Below are 23,340 nucleotides of genomic sequence, written 5' to 3'. Positions count from 1 at the left end.
GCATAGGGTTGCAAAGAGACACAACTGAGCGACTTTCACTACATTGTATTAGGTATTATAAGCAGTCTACAGATGATTTAAACTATTGGAGAGGATGCCAATTTATGTAACAGACTTGAGCATTTGTGGATTTTAGTATCCAACGGAGGTAATACCAAAGAATGACTATGTAACTATGGTTTATATTAGCTGTCTTATAAAGGTCTTACATCAAAAGGCTGGTCAATTTACATATATTTAAGTTAAATTAAAATGTTTAAAGTACATATCATTTTTGGGCGATTTCCTGCTTTGACTAACTTTTTCATTAACCAGCTTAACTCATTCTTTCTGAATCAAACACTTTGACGATTTACCCCCTTTTTCCAATTACTAATTCGATAGAGCAGAACAAAAGATTCGAAAACACTTGAGCTTCTCCTAATCAGAAGCTGATAGTAGAACAGACATACTCAAAGGGAGCACAGAAAAGAACTTGGCCTCGGCTTAGATATGAGACAAGCATTGGCAGATGTCATGATGAGGGATTTCTGAAATACAAAATCTGCTTTTTAAAATAAGTCTCAGAACTGAAAATGTTAAAAAGTCAGTATCTTTATATAAGCACTTGCCTATTCTTGAGAGTCAACTGGCGTACAGTTCAGTTACTATCTCTTCTTTCAATGTTTAATATTAAGTAGGTTTAGTGCTAGGATTTCCAGACATACGATATTGAGAATTTCACTTTTAGACTATCAGTAGGTTGCCTTTTTCCCCCTGTTATATCTTTCTTTTCTTTTTGGCCATGCCACAAGGCATGTGGGATCTTAGTTCCCTGACCAGGGACTGAACTCATACCCCCTGCTGTGGAAGCACAGACCTCTAACCACTGGACTGCCAGAGAATTCCCTAGGTTGCCATTTTGATTTTCAACCACGCACCACCATTTCTCACATAAATAACTGCAAAAAAATTCAATATGTGTGAAGACAACAGGAAGTGAAGGAAGAAAGAATAGGATTGCACATGACTTCATGAAAGAACAAAAGAGAAAGAAGCCCAGGCTCAATTTGACCAGCACTTACACTAGGTACAGTGTTAATAAAGGCCTTCAATCTTTATCCTCAGATTTTCAGTTCATAACATTTGATTTGACTTTCTGCTTCCCCTTGCTATTTTATTTAAAACATTCAGGTAATCCTTAGGAATTAACTGAAATTAATTTCAGTTGAAATTAATCCTATAGGTAGCTTGAGATACCATTTCCTCAGGACAAACATATCTTGTTCAAGTTGCAAAAGTCAACTTAGACTTAATTAGAATCCCCTGCAGCTGGGTTTGTTTTGTTTATGTTCTGTTTTAACATTTTGGTACTGCTTGGGGACTATTATTTCTAACGCTGAAGTTTGTTCATTTAGTAAGAGGTCTTCTCTCACATACTCCTTTCCTCCCTTCCTATAAGTCAGTGTTCAAATCTACTCAAGTCAGCGGAGAGGAGAGAGAGAGAGTGAGGGAGGGCTGAGAAAGAGAGAGAAACAGGACAAACAGCAGTAGGACAGACGGACATCTAACACTGCGAGGCAGGGCTGCAAACTGCCCAAGTCTACTTATAAAACTAGGCTGAACTGATTCGGCTCCCATTTCTCTGCTTTCTGTCCCCAGGGGTTGCTTTCTTTGAAAAGGCTTCTGTGTCTCTTTTCCTATACTGACCCCTCTGTGAAACAGGAAGACTCGACGACGGGAGGTGATGCGTCAGGAGGGGCAACCCGCTGAGCCAAGCATCGCTCCACTCAAGCAGAACCGAGGTGGGGGCGGGGAGAAGCAGAATGGGAAGCAGGCAGGATCTAGAGCAGAATGAATCAGTCCTATGGGGAGGGTGAATGTCTCATGCATATAATTGCGCATGGATCTGAGAGCCTGATACACGAATCCCCGCGGGCAGAGCCTCACGTGGGAAGGAGAGTGCATGTGTTGTCGAGACTCTGAGAGGAAAGGCTATCAAGAGGGGGCATCTGTCAGCTTGCACACCTGGTCTCCCAGGTAAATGACTCTGTCCTTTGAGGGTGAAAAAAAGAAAAGGCAGCAAGAAAGGCAAGAAAGGAATGTGAAGTGGAGAAGAGCTGTGCCTCTCAGATCCAGTTTACTTACTTTAAAAAATTTTAGATTAGTTTTATTCTTTCACTTTGAAAACATTCAAAATTGTTATCTAAAAATCTAGGGGGAGGGAAGTTCCCGGCTGTCCAGTGACTCCATGCTCTTACTGCCAAAGGCCCGGGTTTGATTCCTGGTCAAGGAACTACGCTCTCACAAGCCTCGTGGCCAAAAATATTTAAAAATAAATAAATAAAAACAAAATCTAGGTGGATGTACTCAATGGAAGAAGGATTTCTATACCCCAATTGACATGACTAAAAGTTATAAACAAAATATAAAGGGAGACAAGAACTCTGCTTACAGTCAGCATATGTGTGACCAGGCCTGGAAGCCTCTTTCCCCACATCAATACCTCAAAGGGTCTTGTGAGGATATGACATATATAAAGAGACTAGTTCAGTGCCTGGCACATAGTAGGTGTTCACTTCCTACAAAGTGCTAAGTTTGGCTTGAAGGAAGTTTCAGCTTCCAGGCAGGGATCTGAAACCTACTAACCAGAGAAGGAAATTCAGTGCTCATCAAGTTGGTAAAACGGCTTCATGCCATGCAAAAGTGAAAGTGTTAGTCACTCAGTCTTGTCTGACTCTTTCCGACCCCATGGACCGTAGCCCGCCAGGCTCCTCCGTCCATCGGATTCTCCAGGCAGAAATACTGGAATGGGTAGCCACTCTCTTCTCCAGGGATCTTCCTGACCTAGGGATCGAACCCAGGGTCTCCTGCACTGCAGGCAGATTCTTTACCATCTGAACCACCAGAGAAGCCCCTTCATGCCATGAACTCTCACTAAGCAGGGATGTTGAGAAAATCCTGACCTGTTACAGCTCTTTCTAAGAAAAGGGTTAGTTTCCAGCATAACCAGTTTTTGAAAAGTCAAAGAACAGGTCACTGATATGAGCAGGGGATTCAGCTACAGGGAAGCCCAAGAGAGCCTTGAATGGCTTCAATTCATGGCCCACAAGGGATCCACCTGTTCAGCCAGTTCACAGAACCCTGCCATAGCATCTTGATCAGGTGGGCCAGTGGGTGTGGCTCGATTCAAACTTTAAGTTCAAAATAATTAAATCTTAGAGGAAATCTGTCAGAAACATAGTGAGAGATTAACTTGAAGTGTAAAAAAGAAAAAAAAAAGTTTTGGCTGATCAGCACAGGCTCCCGCAGGCAGCTTGTAAGCCCATTAATGACTTGGCCTGCGTCCTGGGTGTTTACGGATTCACAGCTTGTTTAACTTCTTGTATATTCCCAACCATTCCCCAAAGTGTGATATACCTCATCTACTATACAGTGGTTTAATTGCACTACAAATGAGTTTACTCAACCAATTAGAACTCCATATACAGCTAAGATATTTGCTCAAATTTTATAAAAGTGGTGCTTCACTGACAATCCTGTGCCAGAATTTCACTTCCAATAAAATCAAGCAGTGCTCATACCCACAAATTCCTTAAATCAAAGTTCAGTCTTCTTTCTAATCAAAGAAGAAATCCTCAGCGGATCCCCAGAATGAAAAAGGACTAAAAGCCAACAATATATAAACAAAACCCACAAACAACCACATGCTAAAATGATCTTCTTAGGCAGAAGAGTTTCAGTGAGGTCCTTGAAAAAAATAAAACATTGCAAAAAAAAAAATCAGAAAGCATTTACAAGCCACATCAGGAAATATGCCATTTGACATAATCCTGAAAACAAATCAGTGAGGCATTAGAAAGGACTCACAAATGTTTAAGTTCTTCACTAAGTTAATGGTGTGGAAAATATTAGAGGTGAAAAAAATCATAAGAAGAAACATCCCTTGTGGCATAACAAAAATCATTTCTATCTCATCTGCTCATGTGTGTGATAAATGGCAATAAATGTCTATAGGATGGTTTATTGCCCTCCACCTACAGATGGAATTGTGATTAATACTTAATTAAACTAGAGTTCTGGGCTGTCTAAAGTGGATCAGGACACAGTCTGTGTATGAATTATCCTTCCAAATTATTAGTAACTCAAGAAGGATCTTGTCAGTATTGACCTTAAGCCATGAGAAAGAAACTCGGTGTCTATAAAACTGAGTCAAGGAAGGGGCACCACTAATATAATCAGACTATAGCATAGAGGCCAATTGAAAAAAAAAATTCTGGTGTAACAGAAAGACAAAGAATTGTATTACTTTATATTTTCAATCAGCCTTCTTATTTAAGTTCTTCTCTTCCAAGGCTGACTGCTGGTCAGGCAGGAAACACTGGCTAATCCTCAAGAAGAAATGATATAAATGGAATTTATATATATTCAAATATATATATACATAAATATACAGCCAGATGTGTATATATATCTATATATCTACATAGAAACAGGCATATGCAAAAATGTTCCCTTATTTTAGAAATTTTTGTTTTCTAAAGTCTTTCTCTCCAACCCTCTACAATAACTCCCACCCATGTCACTTGAAATACTTTCTGTTGAGGTATTCAATGAAAAATGATTTGGGCTTTACCTTCTACCCATTAAATGAAGGAGCAGTGATCTGAAAACTAAAGTCCCCAACAATATCTATTTGGCATTAAGATCAATGTGAAGAATATACTTCTTAGGTGTGTTAAAACACAATAGAGTTTTCTTGAATTACTCACCCATAGGCTCCATTGCTGATCAATTTAATCGTTTCAAAATCACTTTCCCGAGGTTTCCTTCGAAGTTTCAGGGAAGCATTAGAGCTCTTGGAGACGAAACACGGATGTTAAAAAAAAAAAAAAAAAAAACAGCACAGAATTTAAGAAAATGATTTTAGCAGCAAAATAATTAATATCTGAATTACATGCTCTCTTGTTTAAAATGTTAAAGTGCAGTATTACAGCCAAAGGAACCTGGGGGACAACTTTAAAGATAATTTTCCAGAGCAGCGCTGATAGACTATTCCTCACAACAGTGGCTCAGATTCACTGAAGTGAACCTCATTTCTGGGAGATACAGGCACCATGGTTTTGAGAATTCCTGATTTTAATTTACCTCTGTAAAGTATTTGGGTGAACCTCATCCTAGTCTTCTAAAGTTTTTTAAGTCTTTAAACTCATCTTAAAGTTTTAAGTCCAAAATGCCAAAGCTTAATTCTGCTTTTAGTCAATTAGAATAGAATGGACTAGAGTGGCTCTATGCAGGCTAGTGGACCATGTGACTTGTCTGCCCGACCCAGAGCGTCTCTATTTCACTCCTATGGCAACCTTTCCCATCTGGAGAAGGTAGCTGGCAGTGAATGGGATGGCCAAGCAGAGCATGCCTGTCTTTCTTTACTTCCCTTCATTGTAAGTCTTACCATGGTTTAGATACCAATTTTCAAAAAGACAGCCCCTTTAAAAGTTCAGCTCACAAAATAAACAGTGTTTTGTTTTTCTACAAAATTGCCTCACACTCCATGTATCTTAGCACTGAGAGGGAGTTAACAGTCATTTTGCTTCCTCTGCAGAGACCAGAATCCCCTCCTCATAATTTTGGAAGAACCTCCATGACTCTGAGGAATCCTCCCCGGCTCAGAGATGGCGCCCGCTGACCCGCTGCCCCCCATCCTTGGAAGACTTGGACTGACCTTCGCACCTTCCTGGGTGACTTCAGTATCTACACAGAGAGCTCACCAAACAACCTGGTCCGGGCCTACCTGACCTCCTCAACTCAAACAGCTCCCTTCTCTACTTCTCCCTGGCCTCTGGCCACAGGACCTGGGTCTAGTCACCCCCTGCGAGCACTCTACCTCAGGAAACATAATCCGAGGCTGGGACCACTTACTTGTTCAGCCACCCCACTCTGACTGCTCTCCACAGCTCGGGCTGCAAACACCCTGAACCAATCTCTATCTCACTAATTCTTCCTCACCTGCTCCCGTGAATGCCTCCTAAGCCACCCAGACCGTCCACCAGAAACTCTCCCTCTGAGGGCTGGAAGGTCCTGCACCTTATACACAACTGCCTGCTTGATGGCTCTCCTTGGATGTCTCAGAGGAACTTCAGCTTTAGCGCATTCAACATTCTGGCAGTTATAATGAAACTAATTAAAAAGTTGCCTTTATTTACCATTTACTACATGAGGCTCTCCTAACCATTTCACACAGACTAGCTCCGTTAATTTTTCACATACATTTTATAGATGAGGAAACTGAGGTATAGAGAGATTCCCACAGCTAGTGTGAAGTGAGGCCAGGCTTGAAATCTGGCAATCTGGCTCCAGAGTCAGGGCGTTTCATCCCCCAGGCTACACGGCCGCCCCTCTCTCCTCACCACCCCTGACGCTTGGGGGTGGCCCGTCCTGGCTCCTCTTCCTCTGATCACAAACAGGAAGGATGGCATCAGCTCGAGGCCCTCTCACCTGCGCTGCAGCCTTTCAGACGGCTTCCCCAGGGCCCCCGCTGCCCGCTCCCCTCACCCATCTTCTTCCTGCACTGCGATCAGTGTGACTTTCTTCTCTCTGTAACTCTATTAGGGTCATCTCCTTATCTACTCCTCACCACGCCGCCCCCCACCTCACGACACACACACACCTTTCCTTCACAGCACCACAGCTTCCCACTGCTCTTCGAAAGAAACGATTTGACACAGATGAACAGCAAGGATGTCTGTGTGTAGTTTTAACCAGAGCTGGAGAGTTTTAACATGAAGCTAAAGGCTACACGGTCACTGTCATTCTAAAGCCCTCAGAAGCACTCTCCTATCATGTATCTCCTGAAGTTTCCTTGGCCTGGAAAGTTCCCTCTGCCCCTTCTCACCTAGTAACCCCTCACATGTCAAATATCCCTTCCTTAGGAGATCTTTCTGGACTGGCAAGATGAAGGTAAATCTCTTTTATGTTATGTTCCAGGAACACGTGGCCCTTTTTCTTCATCAATCTCCTTCAAGTTTCTCATTTTGATTTTTTGTGCATGATTTCCTTATATTAATTTGTCTCTCTTTAAAGAGAGTGGCTAAAGTTGTACACCTAGTGCCTCGCCTACAGAAGCACAATAAATATGTGTTGAACAAATAAAGTAATTAACACAGCCAAAATCTCCAGATGCTCATAAACAGAAAAACCAACATCATATTTCATCAAGAAAGATACTTACACTCACTGATTCATCTGTTTCTGGTGTTTCTGCTGTCCCACTATCATAGTTTCCCAGCTGAGCCATTTCTAAATTGAAAAAAAAAAAAGCAAGATTTAAGAGAAATAGGACTATTGCAATTGGACAGCAGTACTATGCTACTAATAAAACTAAAGAAAAACTATTTTCTTCAATATTAAAAAAAAAGAAAAATTTACTCTATACTCCAAGGTACACATGAGGAAATCTTAAATCCAAAATGGCAAGAACCAACAACTGATATTTTGAAACTGTTCATTACATGCCCCTTTCCGAGAACTGCATTCCCCATGAATACTTAGACATAGTCCTACTCGGAGGTGGGCATCTGTGCACGCTAGCAGGACCCACTGGTTGACACAATCACCACAGCGTGGAAGGGGTTTGGAGGGTTCAATGACTATGCCTGTAAACAGATACTCAGGAGAGGCAAGTTTCCTAGGCTCTGACAGGCATCAGAGAGGCACTGACTATAGCTCAGAGACTGAGTCTCAGGTTGTGATGAGCCACCCTTTGCTCTATCCCATCACATGCAGTGAGAGCAAGCATTCCTAGTCCATGAGAATTCGCAGTTTGTCAGAAAGGAAGCAACAGTAACTGTTAAGAAGAGTTTGGAGTTGAGATGACTTGAGCTACCCCTACTAAGAGCACTTAACTAGTGAGTTCTTAACCTTGGGCTCTTTCTCTGTAGGATGGAAACAATACTGTTTATCTCAGTTTTTTATGAGTATGACAAGGGATATGCATGTAAAGCTCTTGGCATGTTAACTAACAAAAATTAAGTGCTTATTGAATGTTGATTGTTATTTATTACTATTAATTATACCATGTAAAGGAGTCAGTTCTGGGCTGGATGCCACATGCTTGACACCAGTTTAAATTCTACCCTACTGGTCTCGTTAAGAGACAAAGCATTTAATTGCTCAACCAATACTGGAATGCATCCTTGAGTCTACATAAGTAAATGAGAAAACCGAACTCATTTTATGGTTTGTTTTGATTTTTATACTTAAGAGAAAAAAACAAAACATGTTTAATTTAAAAAAAGAACGTGAAAGACGTGAAAGGATTTTCTCCAAAACTTTGATAGGGGGTTATCTCTAAGTGGCAGGATCACAAATAATTTGAATTTTCTAATTTTTAAAAATCAAACAAGTATAATAAAGAGTTACAGTTTTTAGTTACATATTTTTGTGTGTATCTAATATTACTTCCTATGTGCTCAGAATTTCATGGATTCATGTTCTTATAAATATAATCATCCTTTCTTGGGAGCGATTACACATAAAAGATATGAAGCAAAGCAACACTAGAGTGTTGCCTTTAGAGAAAAATTAACTACAGAAATTAAAATAACTGGAGATTGACACTATACCAGGTTACTTACAGAGGAAATCCAGGAATTAAAAATGAGCTCAGTAAAAACTGTGTGCTTTCTTTGTGTCATTTAAATGAGTCAACATCCTCTGTGGCTAGCACTGTGACTAGGAGGTAAATTATAATGTATTCAGTTGGAGGGGCTCAAAGTATTTGTGCGTCATGTCTGACTCTTTGCAATCCTATGGACTGTACGCTGCCAGGCTCCTCTGTGGAATTCTCCAGGCAAGAATACTGGAGTGGGTAGCCATTCCCTTCTCCAGGGGATCTTTCTGACCCAGGGATCAAACCCTGGTCTCCTGCACTGCACTCAGATTCTTTACCATCTGAACCACCAGGGAAGCCCCAAAACAGCAACAGTAACTAACACTTATTAAGCATTATTATACATCTTGGGTGCAGAGGTGAACTCATATAATCCTAAAACAACCATATGAAGAGGTGCCATTATTCAGTTTTTAGGGAAAGCACTGAGGCACAGGAAGCTCATCAGTCTGATCAGGGTGACCCACCTACAGTGCTGGCACCCTGGGCAGTCCCATGCCAAATGCTGACTCCGAACCCTCAAAAGTCAAGTGTTAGGTCTGCCAGTGTCCATGATGACAAGAAGGCAAATATACATAGATCAGAGTTTGCAATAATCATGTTTTAAGTGATTATGGCAAACAGATTAAAAATTATCCTTGGATCTGAATTCAGAAAATTAAAGTTAAAAACACAACTCTTAGTGATAAATTTGTACAACTAAAACATGAAACTTGTCAAAAATCAGTGTTAAACATTTTTTAAGACTATAAAGGTATATAAATGGGCCTCAGATTATTCCCCTACCAAAGGTTCAGTCTACAGCGATATTTCCTGCCAGGTAAGAAAACTGTGAAGAGCTCACTCGGTCTACAATTCAAGGGCTGACACAACCTTAACTCTACCAGCGTGAAGAGTCACTATAATACACTTTGACAGCCTCCCCCACTCCAATTATTTTCATAAAAAAACAAATTAAAAGATGGTACTGTTTTAAATAGAGTTGCTGCTAAATAACTATTATCTGGGAAATACATATTATTTGTAAGCAGTGGGTAGTAATGGAATGGAACCAAGAGTCAGCTTTTGAAGCAGGAAGCTAAGGCATCATTTTGTAATGCCTGAAGAGATTTTTAAAACTCATCTAAATACCATTAAACATCTGCCCTTTTTATTTCATTGATTTAAACCATTTCTGAAGACTCATGATTCAAAAAGGTAAAGATGGTAATTTAAAAGCCATGGGGAAAAATCTCTCCCCAGGGAACTTTTCAGAAAAGCAGCCACCAGTCTCCGATAAGTGATGAATCTGTTGTGGTATTGCTTTCAGTACAGTATAAATTTATCTGGCATTATCTCCCCGTAATGCATGCATCATTTCACTGGAAGCAAAGACTTGATGGCCGTGAGAGCAGCAAAGTGGGGGGAATAGGAGAGCAGTCAGAGAGCAGCAGGTTCCCTGGCTGTCGATGGGAACAAATCTGTGCCAACAGTTAGCATCATCACAAACAATTGAGCAAGGTAAACACGGTTTGCAAATTCAATTTAATGAACCAGGAAGACGATTTTGAATAAAGGAGTCAATGATTGTTTTTGAGTCTTTTCAGGCAGTATATAACCTAAGTGTTTTAAATGACAATCCAAACAATAATGAACAGGAAAAGGTGGTGACAGGGGTGGTTTGCCAATATCAGATTTGGAAAAAAACAAAAAACAAAAAACAACCCACTAACAGGGTGCTTCCCCTTCTCTGCACTTAATAGCAGTAGACTTTTTTTTTTTTTAATCAAGCAGAAATCCTTGCTTAAGTTCTAGAAAGCCTTCTCTCTCCAACTGGCTCCCCAGTATATATCAATAATATATATATATTACTATTTTTCATACTTTTCTGAGATAAGTAAGTAAAAATAGATTTACGAAGACTGCACCTGACTTAAAGTTAATCACCAGTGATCAGTTACCTTACTCCTCAGTTACACTGAAATGTTTTTTTTAATTAAATTTTAAATTTTATGTAGTTTTAATTAAATTTTAAATTAAATGTAGTTAACTTCTTTACCAACATGTAAAAAATGTGCACCCCTGAGAAGAATCAAGTAGCGCTTCCCAGGAGAAACAACACCCCAAGAAGATGGAAATCTAACCTTCCTGGAAATAAGTTTCAGGCTGAGAAGCCTTCAGGATTTCAAGGTCTCCTCCCCACTGTAGGCAAACACAAAATTCGATTTAGAGCTCTTTCCTTTGGGTCACAATTGGCCCCCAGATTTGGCCTTTTCACCAGATAGTGGTCAAAACAAGAAGAAAAAGGAAAGATTTGCCACTAAGTTATTCAATGAGGCCATGATGAATAAGCAGGTAAAAGGTCAACCCAACCAGGTACTACTCACCTTCCAGAGGATCTTTATTGAGGCCAAGCTGGCTAATGATGTACCTGGGAATGTCAGTTTTAATACCCTGTCCTTCTTTGGCATGGCCTTCTGCTGCTTCTAATAGGTAGTAAAATTCTTCAGGATCAAATTCCTAACAGAAGACAAACACAGATGTATACTTCTTTGAGCCAAAATTGTCTAACGTTTTATTACATAAACCCTATTCACAGTGAAATTGCTGGATACATATGGTTGTAAGTTATTTATACTGAAAGAAGGCAAAAGGATTACTTCATTTAAAAAGCATATAATTCTCAGGTCATATTCAAAGCCTAATCATATTCTAAGACATTAAATCCTTGGTAACGTAAAGATAATTTCCATTTCCAATTTCCTTGTAATGTGACTTTGAAGGTACCAGGCTCCACTTAAGCTATCTATCCTCCTGAAAATGAACAAGTCTGAATTTTTAACTGTGCCATTTTAGAAAAGTTTTAAAAATCCATGAATCTCTTCCAAAGAGATTCAGTTTCTCTCTCTGCCCAAAGAACCTAAGAAGAAGTAACATGAGAATGCATTTTTCTGAAAAGTTTTGAACGAAACTCCTTTAGTGTAGAGGTGTCCAAAAATATTAGAAAGAAAAATCTCAAAATTTCCACTTTTATCATTGAACTTTAAAATTATGCTACAAAATTAGTACTTCCAGCTACCTCTTTGTAAAAATTTGGTAACATTCTCTTAAGCAGTTTACCTTTGGCTGGCTGTTGCTTCTAAATGAAAAAGCTTGCTACTAATGGAGTAAAGCCAAGCCAACATCCACACTCCGTACCCTTTACAGAAACCTAAAACCAGAGGCAAGGCAAGAATGGAACTACAGGCCTAAGATGAATGGTTGAATATTCCCTAAAATTCCCAAACTCTAGTTTCATTTGAGCTTTAAACAGCTCAAAAAGCAGCTCACTTGTTTCTATCTTTGATAGGCTATATGAACCTTTACTGCTTCTCTTCTGATTAAGACTGATTACTGTAAAAAAGTCATTTCCTCTTTGAAGGCAACATCTCTCTCAGCATGTCTGCTGCTGTCCAGAGAAGCAAATTTCAATGCTAAATGGTATTTCCCCCCAAACTGAACAACTGCAGGAAGTACAAGCCTGTGGTGCATAATTCAAAAGGTACAACACAAAGAGCAGGGAAAAAACCAGTCTTCCTTCGGCCGGTATCTGGCAGTCACATGGTTCTCCGCCCCAGAGGCATCCGGAGTATTTTGCTTTCCCTTTATTCTTCCAGAGACACTCAAATGCTGAATGGTGCTTTTGAGTCTAGGAGTCTAAGAGTCCCTGCATTGATAGAAAGACTTCCTCCACCATACGCCTACCTTTCTTCTCTAGACTAACCCTCTACCACATCTCACTATGCACTAGTATAAGTTTATGAGGCTGTAAACATTTCACTATTATTAAAAAACCACAAATCTTAATTACAATAAGAATAAAACCAAAATAATATCACCAAGTATGTATATGTGTGTGTACATGTAAAGTTCTGAAAAGCTGTATTGTACGCAGTGTTATAAATATCAATACTCTAATGGCTTGTGAACTTAAAAGTGAGTTTTGATACCACTTGAAGCCCCATGAAACTATTTTTTTGTTTGAACCCTCATCTTTGTTCACAGTGTTGACTGACATTTCAATCAAAACAACATAAATTAAAGCAAATATTTTCAAACAGGAAAATGGTCACTGACTAAAGAAAGTATAATCAATAAACTAATCGTGGAAAGTCTCATTCCTTGAGGTCTGGATAAGGCCCTACTGTATTCTCCAAATGGGCTGCTGACATGCCCTTATTTCGAACATGCCACATTTCAAAAGTAAGAGTTATAACCACAGGTTACCATTTATCCTAGCTCTTATTTCCCTTTCTCTGCATCTTGGCATCTCCAGAAAAGTGAGGCACAGTGAATGTCTTGAATGAGCCCAAACAAAGAAATTATGCTGAGATAAAGTCAAGTGCATTATTTCATGATTAATTTTTTAGGTTTGACCAGAATGTGATAACAACCACCTCTCAATACAACACAAGTCCTAGAATTTTACCAAAAACCAGAGAAGGAAAGCACAGATGTTGTCATCAACATTCATGAGTTGCTGTTCCTCTTGACTCTTTCTTTCTTTTTTTTATTTTTATTTTTTTCATTTATTTTTATTAGTTGGAGGCTTGGGCTTCCCTGGGGGCTCAGACCATAAAGAGTGTGCCTGCAATGCGGGAGACCTGGGTTTGATCCCTGGGTTTGGAAGATCCACTGGAGAAGGAAGTGGCAACCCACTCCAGTACTCTTGCCTGGAAAATCCACGGAAGGAGGAGCCTGGCAGGCTACAGTCCATGGGTTCTCAAAGAGTCAGACACGACTGAGCGACTTCACTTTCTCTTTCTTGACTCTTTCCTTTTAGCTCTGTCTCTGAAGCCAAATTTAACTGGGGCTTTCGGGTGGTCCCTGCTTTCCCACAGTTAACAATAAATAACAAAGTCACTTCGAGGGACAACTCACCAGGCACTCTAATAAGCGAGCAGGGCGGGCAATAACAATCAGGATCTTTCGAACTAGTTGTTTAATAAATGCCAGCTCTCCACTTTCTGAACGATTGTGAGCCTATGAGGAAGTAATGAAAAGAATGATGAGAGAGTTGCTCCATTAAATGGGAAAGAAAATCAGCAAAGCATGCTAATTAGATAACTGAAAATATTCAAAAACTAAGTGACTTAGAAAATACTTTTAAAAGATTGATAAGCAGACATTATCTCTACATAAACGGACACTACTAAACGTCTAGATCTACCAAATGGCTCCATTAGCTACATTTTAATTGCAAAACGTTGATTTATTCTCTGTGTTAAAAATCAAACATTAGGGCTCTTAATGTGAGCCATGAATGAAGGAGACATTAAAGGTTTATGACATATCAAGTACATGATACAAGCAGAGTGGATAGTTGATGAGGAACCTTGATTTTCCAGATATAACTGGAGAAGCTGTATGCTGCTTATATCAAATGTTAGGTGAATAATTAAATCAAATGCAACTTTCCAAAATGTAGGTAGAGAAACCATATACAAGCAAAAACAAAACAGTTAACATTTAAAAGAAAAAATAGAGAAAATGACCAGTGGGGAATGATTATAAAATAAAATGTGTTTAAAGACAACCAACTGGCAACTATAAATAGATCCTGATGGTGCTCTTTATGTTACACATATATATATATTCCCCTGCCCAAGAGAAAAATGTCTCTAAAAGTCAACAGTTAATCTATTATATGGTGCATTCACATGATTTTTTGAAACCCTAAGATTTTTTTCTAATTGCCATGAAATAGCTAGCCAAGTCTATCATATAGAAACAAAATTAAGTGGAGGTATTTCAATGCAAATAGCTTCAGCTATGGATTCAAGCCTTCACAGGGAAAGCCTATGAAGTAATGAACCACAGAACTTAACTGGTAATTATAATAATATCCTGATACAGAACTGAGAAATTAAGGAAAAAATATCTCACAGAGGTAAATACATTTTTATTGTAATTTATGGTAGCATTGGTCTATGACACATTGGAAACTGACAATATATTGTGTGAATATAGTGTTCACACAAAGATAGTCTGAGGAAAAACTGCCTCTGTGGGCTACGAAAGGTTGAAATGTGAGAAACAGGGACAGAGCACAGAACTCTGTTGGGAGGTTTAGATGGGAAAGGGAAGAAAAATAGTGGCTGCTTGTCAGAGAGAACTGTCTCATCTTGCCACAACTAAATTCAGTATGAGCAAGGACAGATGGATTCCTAGAAAACTAGGATGCCAATATTTTCATTCGGTTCCATGCAATTATTTACATAATCATCCTTAGAGAAAACCACCTACGGTTTTATTTACATGGGCATAATGTATGTCGATGGGATACAAAAATACAATCTATCCAAATACATAGGCTAAATAGGTTTTACTTGTAGGCTGTGGATGATCAATTTCAATCAGGAGAGTAATATTATGCACTAATTCCATCCCACCATGCACACTCCCTTCCTGTGTTGGGTGTTATCAGGAGCTAGGCTTGCAAGTGCTAGGCCTGGAAGGGGCCTGTGTTTATCTGTCATTTTAGAAATTGAATATTTTGTTAGAAGAAATACTGACACCAATGAAAATGTAAGTTGCCATTTACTACCCAGTATCACGTGCAGGTTAATTAACAGGACACATGGCCTGAAAGAAGCCAGCAATTTTCCATTTAGCTTTTCCAGATATTAGAACTAGATAGCATCATCAAATAATGCATGTACATTCAGGCAATTTTTAACTTTATGGTTAAGGAGGGGAGGGAAAAAAATCACTGCTTCAGAATCTTTCACAATCCACTTATCCAACAGCCATAGATTGCTGGGTCCCAAGGTTCCTGTAAAGGTTATTACATTAACTTTCTATTACTCTAAATGTTGACCTGAATCAATTTATAGCAAGTAGCAACCAATTTTTTTCTTCTTTGCTTCTGTGTAATACGAACTCCATCTCATAGTTGAAACTTGTTAAGCAAATGCACTCATAAAATTTGTCTTTTTTCAGGGTAAAAGCAAAACAAATCAAAAAACTTTATAAGATCCATACCTCCTGTAGCAACTTATCTAATTTGTGCTGTAATTCAAGGAAGTATCGTGAGGTGATGAGACCCTGGTGGGATTTATCCAAACAATCGCGAGCCAGTTCAATAATCTGATGGTGAGTGAAGCTGAGCACTCCATCTGCAAGGGGGAGGACATGGTCTGGAGAGTAGCTGGTGATGATTTCTTTTAGGCGCTCTTCCATCTGAGCTGTAGCCTGTTCACAGAAGACATGCACACACAGACATTATACAAGGAAACACAAATAGGTAAACAGTACAATCATCACATTTATTTAGTATTTTTGGAGACCTCTACAAGTTATCAAATAGAATTCAAGAAATTAAATGTAAAAGAAGCCTCACTTCTCCATGATACTATAAAATGCTAAATACATATATGTCATTATACATGTATCAAAACCCAAAGAATATACAATACAGGAGTGAACCCTAATGTAACCTATGGACTTGGGGTGATTACAATGTGTCAGTGTTGGTTTGTCAGTGATAACAAATGGACCACTCTGGGACCAGAGGTGTGTGTAGGGGGATGTTGATAAGAGGGGGTTGTGTATGTATGGGGTCAGGGAGCATTTGGAAACAATCTGTACTTTCTGTTCAACTTTGCCATGAATCTAAAACTGCATTAAAAATATAAAGTCTATTTGAAAAGAAGAAGAAGAAGCCTCACCAAGTGGAAAAAGAGGTATATACAAGAAACTGAATCTCCCAGGGTGATAATTACTTATTTTCTATGCCCTATCAAATGTAAAATGGTCCATGTAAGCTTCTCCAAATAACTCAGTATCTGTGAATTGCTGTGCTGTCGTTTCAAATCTTGGGCTCTTTCAGATAATTTGCCGAAAATATCAAATACTTGCAGCTCTGTTTTTACCTATTCAAAAATCAGAACTGAAGTTAGAGTTCCTTAGGGTGGGCCAACAGTTTGCTCTCTTGGCTGTATTTTAATGTACCAGGAACAAGCATCTTATACCATCAATACCCTTTCCTCAAAAAGTTACATCTTGGGCAAAAGGTCAAAGGAATTCCCTTGACAACGTAAGTCTAAAATTTCCTTCCCAATTTTTATTTCATTCTCTAGGATCCCCGATTGCCTAATCAATATTCCTTGCTTGCATTTATTGTATATGCTGGGAGATTCTCTCTGCTTCCTGTTCCTTTCTAAAATCCTAACCAGTATTAACTAGTAAAGTCAGGATCTGTTTCCCTGGTGAACAAGTGACATGTGATAAATGGCTAAAACGACCGTAATCAATGACATCAATGTTGGGTTCATTACAAATAATAAGTACTCTAGTCCTGATTTATGAAGCTGAGGATTGCCTTTTGCTCTCCTGCCTAGGGTTACAAAGGTGACAAGGGGAGGAACGGGGACAGAATGGAGCGACTGTTTCTCCCAAATGCGTAGAAACACGCTGGTGGAAAAGCCATGGAGACTAGGCGCTGGGGGCTGGCAGAGAGCAGCTCTTCGCAGCCATGGCAACGGGCATCAACCCGTCTCCAAAGGCTCTCTGGTTCAGTCCAAATCCTACTGGCCCGTCCAACGGGCAACACTGCAACTGGACTTTCCTTCTGAATAAAGAGAATTAGACTTATAATTGCTAAAGAGACTGGAAGCCACAGAAAACAAAAATTAGGTGAGAAAAGTAAAAGACTTTTGTGACTTACACCCATTTACAGGCTTCTGAGGAAGCAGAACAGTCTCTGCTGGACCAAGCAGCAGGCCCAGAATGGGCAGAAGGAGCCCCAGAGTCTAGCGGCCTTTCAAAGCAGATGCTCACGGAGCATCTCCCAGCACGCCCACATCCAACTCGTCACAGTGGGCAGGTGAACCAATGGGATTTACTTTACAGCCATTTCAGTCCACAGAATGTGTGGCTGATTCTCAGCAGCTTTTAAAAGGGCTTAGTGATTTTATCTTTCTAAAGAAGGCTACAGTGCTATTTTATGTGAGCCATGACTGGACTGGACCATTACTTCCCTCGACAAAACCACCTTACAGACGCTAAACCTATGTTGCCTGTTTGTTTAGATGCTAGACATCTTCAATTCAATTCATTACCTTTGGGAACCTTTCTTTGTAGACATGGTTCATCATAATTATTTCATGGTCACAGCAAGCGGGAGAACGTCCAGGGCTGCAAGCAAAGCAAATTACCCTTTTAAACTTGCCACAGCATGAAATGAAAATAAGATTTTTATTTATAAACAATGGGTTGCAACAAAAGTACTATGTAGCCTTTGTAAGAAAAGTATATTAGGTAATAAACTACAAAATCAGTCATTAGTGAGTGCACACACACACACACATACTCACAAACACAGAGAAACCCTGAATATGATTCAAAAAGAAAGCCCCAGAAGTAGAATGCTGAAAATTAACTATAGGTACAATATAAAAGTTCATAAAACATTCTTAAATTGCAGTTACATTTTGTATGTAGCATGTACTTGTGTGGTTCCAGAAACCAGTGAATGAACTGGGATATAAAAGAGTACAAACAGCAATGTCCAGGGCACGCTGCAGTGTCAATTTCACACTTTTACCATACATCTGCTCTCTGCCACGTGCCACTGAAGAGATTTAAGTTTCCCACAGCACAGGTGTCACCACCGAAATCCATTTTCTAGCTGGGATTGGGATGCTGGGGTAGGCAGCATGTGCAGGATGAAACAGAGGCACACAACTCTGAGGCTTTTTTTATTTCAATTGTAGACTCCCAGTCCTTCCTAGTGGTAACAGGGTTGGGCAACTGCAATGTGACTTTATGTATTCCTGAGACGATAGAGCTGCTCGCGCTAGCTATCCTGTGAACTCCATTCATAATACAAAAAATGGCACCCATGTGGTAAAATACAATGGCTCTAAATGAATTCATAACATTTTATTCCATATCTCAAAATACTCTAACATGATTACACCACACGCTATGTTTACTATATGGCACTAACAAGGTACAAAGGACAAAAGAAAAAAAAAACCCTTCTCAGCAAACTCTGATGTTCAACTGAACACCTGACAAACTATGTTTTAAAATAAGCCTTCCTATCAAAGCAGGCCAGTTCTATATACCATGGAGATCTCCTATTCTGGAGGGCCCAGTTTGGACTACCCTGCTCCCCCTGCAGAGAAGGACCTGTTGTCCCAGCTGCTGGGGCTGTAGCAGCCTTCAGCAGTCAGGCCCCTTGGATGTGGCCTCAGATGCAGAGTCCTCTCAGGCAGCCCCGGAGGCTCCGTGGTAAAGAATCCACCTGCAAGGCAGGAGCCGCGGCAGACAGGTTCGATCCCTGGGTTGGGAAGGTCCCCAAAAGAAGGGAATGGCTACCCACTCCAGTATTCTTACCTGGAGAATTCCATGGACAGAGAAGCCTAGTGGGCTACCAGTCCATGGGGTTGCAAAGAGTCAGACACCGCTGAAGCAACCTGGCATGCACGCAGAGCCCCCTCACCCAAGGCCAAGTCCTTCCCAGAGTACCACATCCCAGGACTGAGTGGAGATGGAAAGGAAGGGTCACTTGGTCCAGAGGGACAGCTCTGATGGGTCATTTCATCCCCAGAACTCCCTACGGGGTTGGTTGTGGCTGCCGGGCCTGCATAGCGGCTGGACTCCTCTTCTGCTCAAGCCCACTACCCACTCCTTCACCCGGGCAGGTGTAATTCCCAAGCACTCCTTAATAAACATCGTCATCTCTCTGTCAGAGTCACTCTCAGAGGAACCAAACAGTGATGTCTATTTTTTTGTGATACAAGGCCAAAATAAAACCAGCCCTACTCAATGTCAAATGGACTACATTTGGCATTGACAAAATACAAGGGACACAAGCTCTTAATGGCTCACTCATAATCCTGGAGAAACTAAGACTTGTGATGAGAAGGAAAAATCCAAGACCTGGGTGGATTTTCATAAAAAGGAATCTGATGACCAAATGTGAACCTCAACACGCTGCCCTTCCCTTTTAGCCAAGCTTCTTTGCAAAATATTAATTGATGTAGCACCATAATTTGATAGTCTTGAAATTTCCAACTAGAAGTTTCTTGGGTGGTCCTTGTAGTTCACTATGGTTTCTTTTACTACAGCAATTATCAACTTGTAAAAATTTAAATGAAAAATAGCAAGAGGCCTTTCAGTGGTAATTTACTGTATCATGCATAGATGCAAAAAAAAAAATCACACTACATTTATAGTAGTTCATAAACCAATTAACACATACATGAATTAGAGGACCCAAAGTCTTTCCCTGAAATGGTTGAAAAGAGGTTATCCAACTAATAAAAATCTACATACCTCAAACTTCGGGAACGGGGGCGCATGGGTGTGTTCCTGCATCTGTTCTCTGTGGTGATGCTTTCGGTGGTACAAAAATGTTTTGATAAGAAGTGTAATTCATCAGGTGTCGGTTGATATGGTAACTGATGCAACTTCTCCTGGGAGGAACAGGATGACTACAACAAACCAAAGTGAGGTTTAATGACTACCTCAAAAAGAAATGCTTTAAATGAATATTAGGTCACAGCACTAAATTTTGTTATATAACAATTTTATACTGCATCCTTTCCATGTTATAATTACATTGCTAGTGCCTAAATGTATACCTTGATGTGGTCTCTAGAGGTCTAGATGGCTATCGTATTTTATCTCATTTGTCTACAATTTCCTCAAATATAGTTTACTCTCTAAAGAAAATCCAGGGTCTGAAAACGGATGGCACCCAGTCAAAGCCAGAGTAAGAAAGTGACAACTGCAGTGAGAATTTGGGAGCAATAAATGACATATTAGTTCTCATCTGAGTGTGACATCCTCACTTCTAACACTTGCTATTTGGGTAAGTAACATAAAATTAATTCTACGATGTATAATCATAAATGAACTCTATGATGTATAATCATAAATAAAGTAATAAGGTAATGAGATCTGTCTTTACAAAGCATGCTGTCCTTTGATGTGATTATCATCAATATGAGTCCTGGATAAAAAGGGGATGGGAAAAGAAAATACTTGTCTCACTTATGCCATTGTTTTAAAAACTGGGAATTGGAAATTTTTTTCTGTGTTCTTAGGCTTAATGCTATTTTTTTTTTTTTTTAGACAGCTTCAGTGGTGTTGCATTTTTTAATCTCTTGAGTCTAGATGTGCTCTTTGAAAATCACTCAGCACTTAGAGCAAAGTAAGGTAGAAAAGGTGAATGGCTAAACAACACTGCTTTTAATCAACCTGAGAAATATAACTATTAAACAATGTGATTGCTTTTTTGTTTGTTTTTATTGAGAGGTAAACTCTTCAAGTGATTCTAACAAAAGAAATGAGAAATGTTTGAGTAATGGAAACACAGGTAGAATAAGCATATTTTGAAAGATACCACTTATTTGAATATTCCATTCGAGCAGGTGTTTTTTTTATTTAAAAAAAACTGCCACATCAAGAGCATACTTCATAAACACTGCAACACTACACTGCAGTAGTTAGAAACTAATAGACTAAAGCTTTAAAATATCCTTATACCTTGAAATTATAAAATACTTCCTAAGTACATACAAAGATAAAGAGGACTTTTTACAATGTAATGAGGTTATTTTATAAACTATAAAAATGAGAACACTACTAGAAAGACTTCTGAGGTAAACCAAAGCTCTAGTCATAAAACACAAGTAGTTTTAAATACTGTCACGATGAAAAAAGAAACAAAACACCCAAAGTCAACTCAAGAAATCAGTAAAAGAATAAGAAAAGTCATGCCAGCAGGAGAGAAGCCGCAGCCATAAAAGCAAAGACGACGAAATCAGCAAACAGAAAACCCAAGTTAAGACTTTGTACATATGTCTCAAAGGTAAATCAACGTGCACAGTCCTGTAGCCAAGATCCAAAAGCCCAGATGTCTATTCATAAATTCCCAGTAATAACTTTATGGAGGCAAGCCATCAGATGAACTGATGGAGAGCCATTTAAAATGTGCATTTAATCCACTTGATGTGAATGCTAATTCAGCTTTGCCATAGAATATTAATGTATCTGATTCTGAGTTGCTGGGCTGTTGTGTACAGTACAGGGAGGATCATGTTAACTTTGTAAAATGTGAACATTAATTCCAGAACCACACCAGACTTAAGAGTTTCACATAGGGCATTATGAACCAGCGTTTGCATGAGGACACAAGTGACTTTAGAGAGTGATTCCCTCTGAGGAGGGGGGAAGAGAAAATGACTGTGCAGGAGGGGCTTTATTTCTACTTTAATATTTTATTTATTTATCAAAATAAAAGTTTATGTCAAAAATAGCTGCAGCAAATGTAAGAAAATGGTCACAGGTGCTAACTCCAACAGGAAAATTTTGTGGTTATACCATATACATAACCATGTGACTGAACTCCACAGCAATGTGCCCGGGGCTTCCTGATGGGGATATGTTAGAAGGAAGGATGAGGTGGGAAAAGTATTAGAGAAGTGAGAGGCAAAGGGCTTCTCTGGGGAGACAGCATCTCTCCTCTCAGTTGGGACAGACGAGGTGTCAATGGGAAAAGGGTGACACTATCCCAGTGACACCGGATGAGTTTATGGAACAGGAAGCAACTGGAGGCTCTCCAAACAGCCTGGGAACTCAAAGGTATCAAACAGGGCCCCCCAGAGTGAGTCACTAATGGACACCAGAGGGTCAGCCCAGGAGTCCGCTCCAGCAAAGATCAGGGACTCGGAGAACTAGTGACAGGCTGCAGGCGCTGTCCCTAGGACCTCACAAGCTCACTGAAAAGATACCTCTGCTGGTCAGTACATCCTTGGAACAGTATTTACTAGAGTTTCAAGAATTAGTTTGGAATTCCTCAATAAATTAAGACCCATGACTTTATGTTTCTAGCATGCTCTCTAAACATGGTGCCAGTAAGTCTCATCACCCAACTAGTTGGCATATATAACTTCTGACTACATCATAAATCAAATCCACTTTCAAAGAGTGAAGGTTTACAAAAAGAACTGTGCTTCTAGTTCTCAAGGCACTTAGAAGAGTTTCCCCCAAATGTTATGAGTAATGGTATCATTCAAATAAACTAGTTTCCCAAGACAAGCATTTTGTAAAGGACAGTATTCATATGTATGTACAGTTTTCCACTCAAAGTAATGTTATTTTATAGTCAGACTTCATATTTATAAGTACTTATATTCTTATTTTTACTCTTTCCCCCAGAAAATAATTTATCTGTAAGAAATATATGGGAGATATCTTCTGACTGCTATAATTCCATATTATTTATCTTAAAATTAAAAATTATAATCTGAATATTACCTTGGAAAAGTTTCTCAAATTAATTTTAACTACAAAACTTGAAATTAAGAGAAGCAGCAATACTAAATATTCTGAGGAAGAACTGATTAACTTCATATGACCAAATCTTTTCAATTTCAGAATGAAGCGTTTTTAACCCTTGGGAATTTTGCAGTTTCTATAATACCCAGAGAATGTGGTATTTACATTTCAGCATTAGCAACTCTGGAACTCAGCTAACAACAAATGTCGGTAAAACTTAAGCTGTATTTTCAAAGTGTTTGTGATTTTATCTGTATATATTCTGTATTTTTATTAAAAAAAAACCAAAATCATTTCTAATTAACTTAATCACAACCAGTTAACCCAGAAAATGAGACTGTAAAAGTGATTCAGGTTAGACTTAGAAAAGAAAAAAACGC

General features: G+C 39.3%; 1 protein-coding gene across 15 annotated transcripts in view; it reads right to left on the bottom strand.

The window, feature by feature from the left end:
- MAST4 (microtubule associated serine/threonine kinase family member 4) overlaps window positions 1-23,340 on the bottom strand; it is a 610,376-nt gene that overhangs the window by 47,074 nt on the left and 539,962 nt on the right. For all 15 annotated transcript variants that reach the window (XM_070476769.1, XM_070476765.1, XM_070476766.1 and 12 more), the window contains 7 exons: window positions 19,952-20,109; window positions 17,728-17,803; window positions 15,650-15,859; window positions 13,547-13,648; window positions 11,014-11,146; window positions 7,208-7,275; window positions 4,752-4,837 (listed from right to left, as the gene is read on the bottom strand). In XM_070476769.1, the coding sequence (XP_070332870.1) occupies window positions 4,752-4,837; window positions 7,208-7,275; window positions 11,014-11,146; window positions 13,547-13,648; window positions 15,650-15,859; window positions 17,728-17,803; window positions 19,952-20,109 (833 nt within the window). The remainder of the gene's footprint in view (window positions 1-4,751; window positions 4,838-7,207; window positions 7,276-11,013; window positions 11,147-13,546; window positions 13,649-15,649; window positions 15,860-17,727; window positions 17,804-19,951; window positions 20,110-23,340) is intronic.

Source organism: Odocoileus virginianus, chromosome 14, assembly GCF_023699985.2.
Source record: "Odocoileus virginianus isolate 20LAN1187 ecotype Illinois chromosome 14, Ovbor_1.2, whole genome shotgun sequence".
Lineage (NCBI taxonomy): Eukaryota > Metazoa > Chordata > Mammalia > Artiodactyla > Cervidae > Odocoileus > Odocoileus virginianus.
The sequence above is the reverse complement of the archived record's forward strand: the minus strand, read 5'-3'. Positions and strand labels throughout refer to the sequence as shown.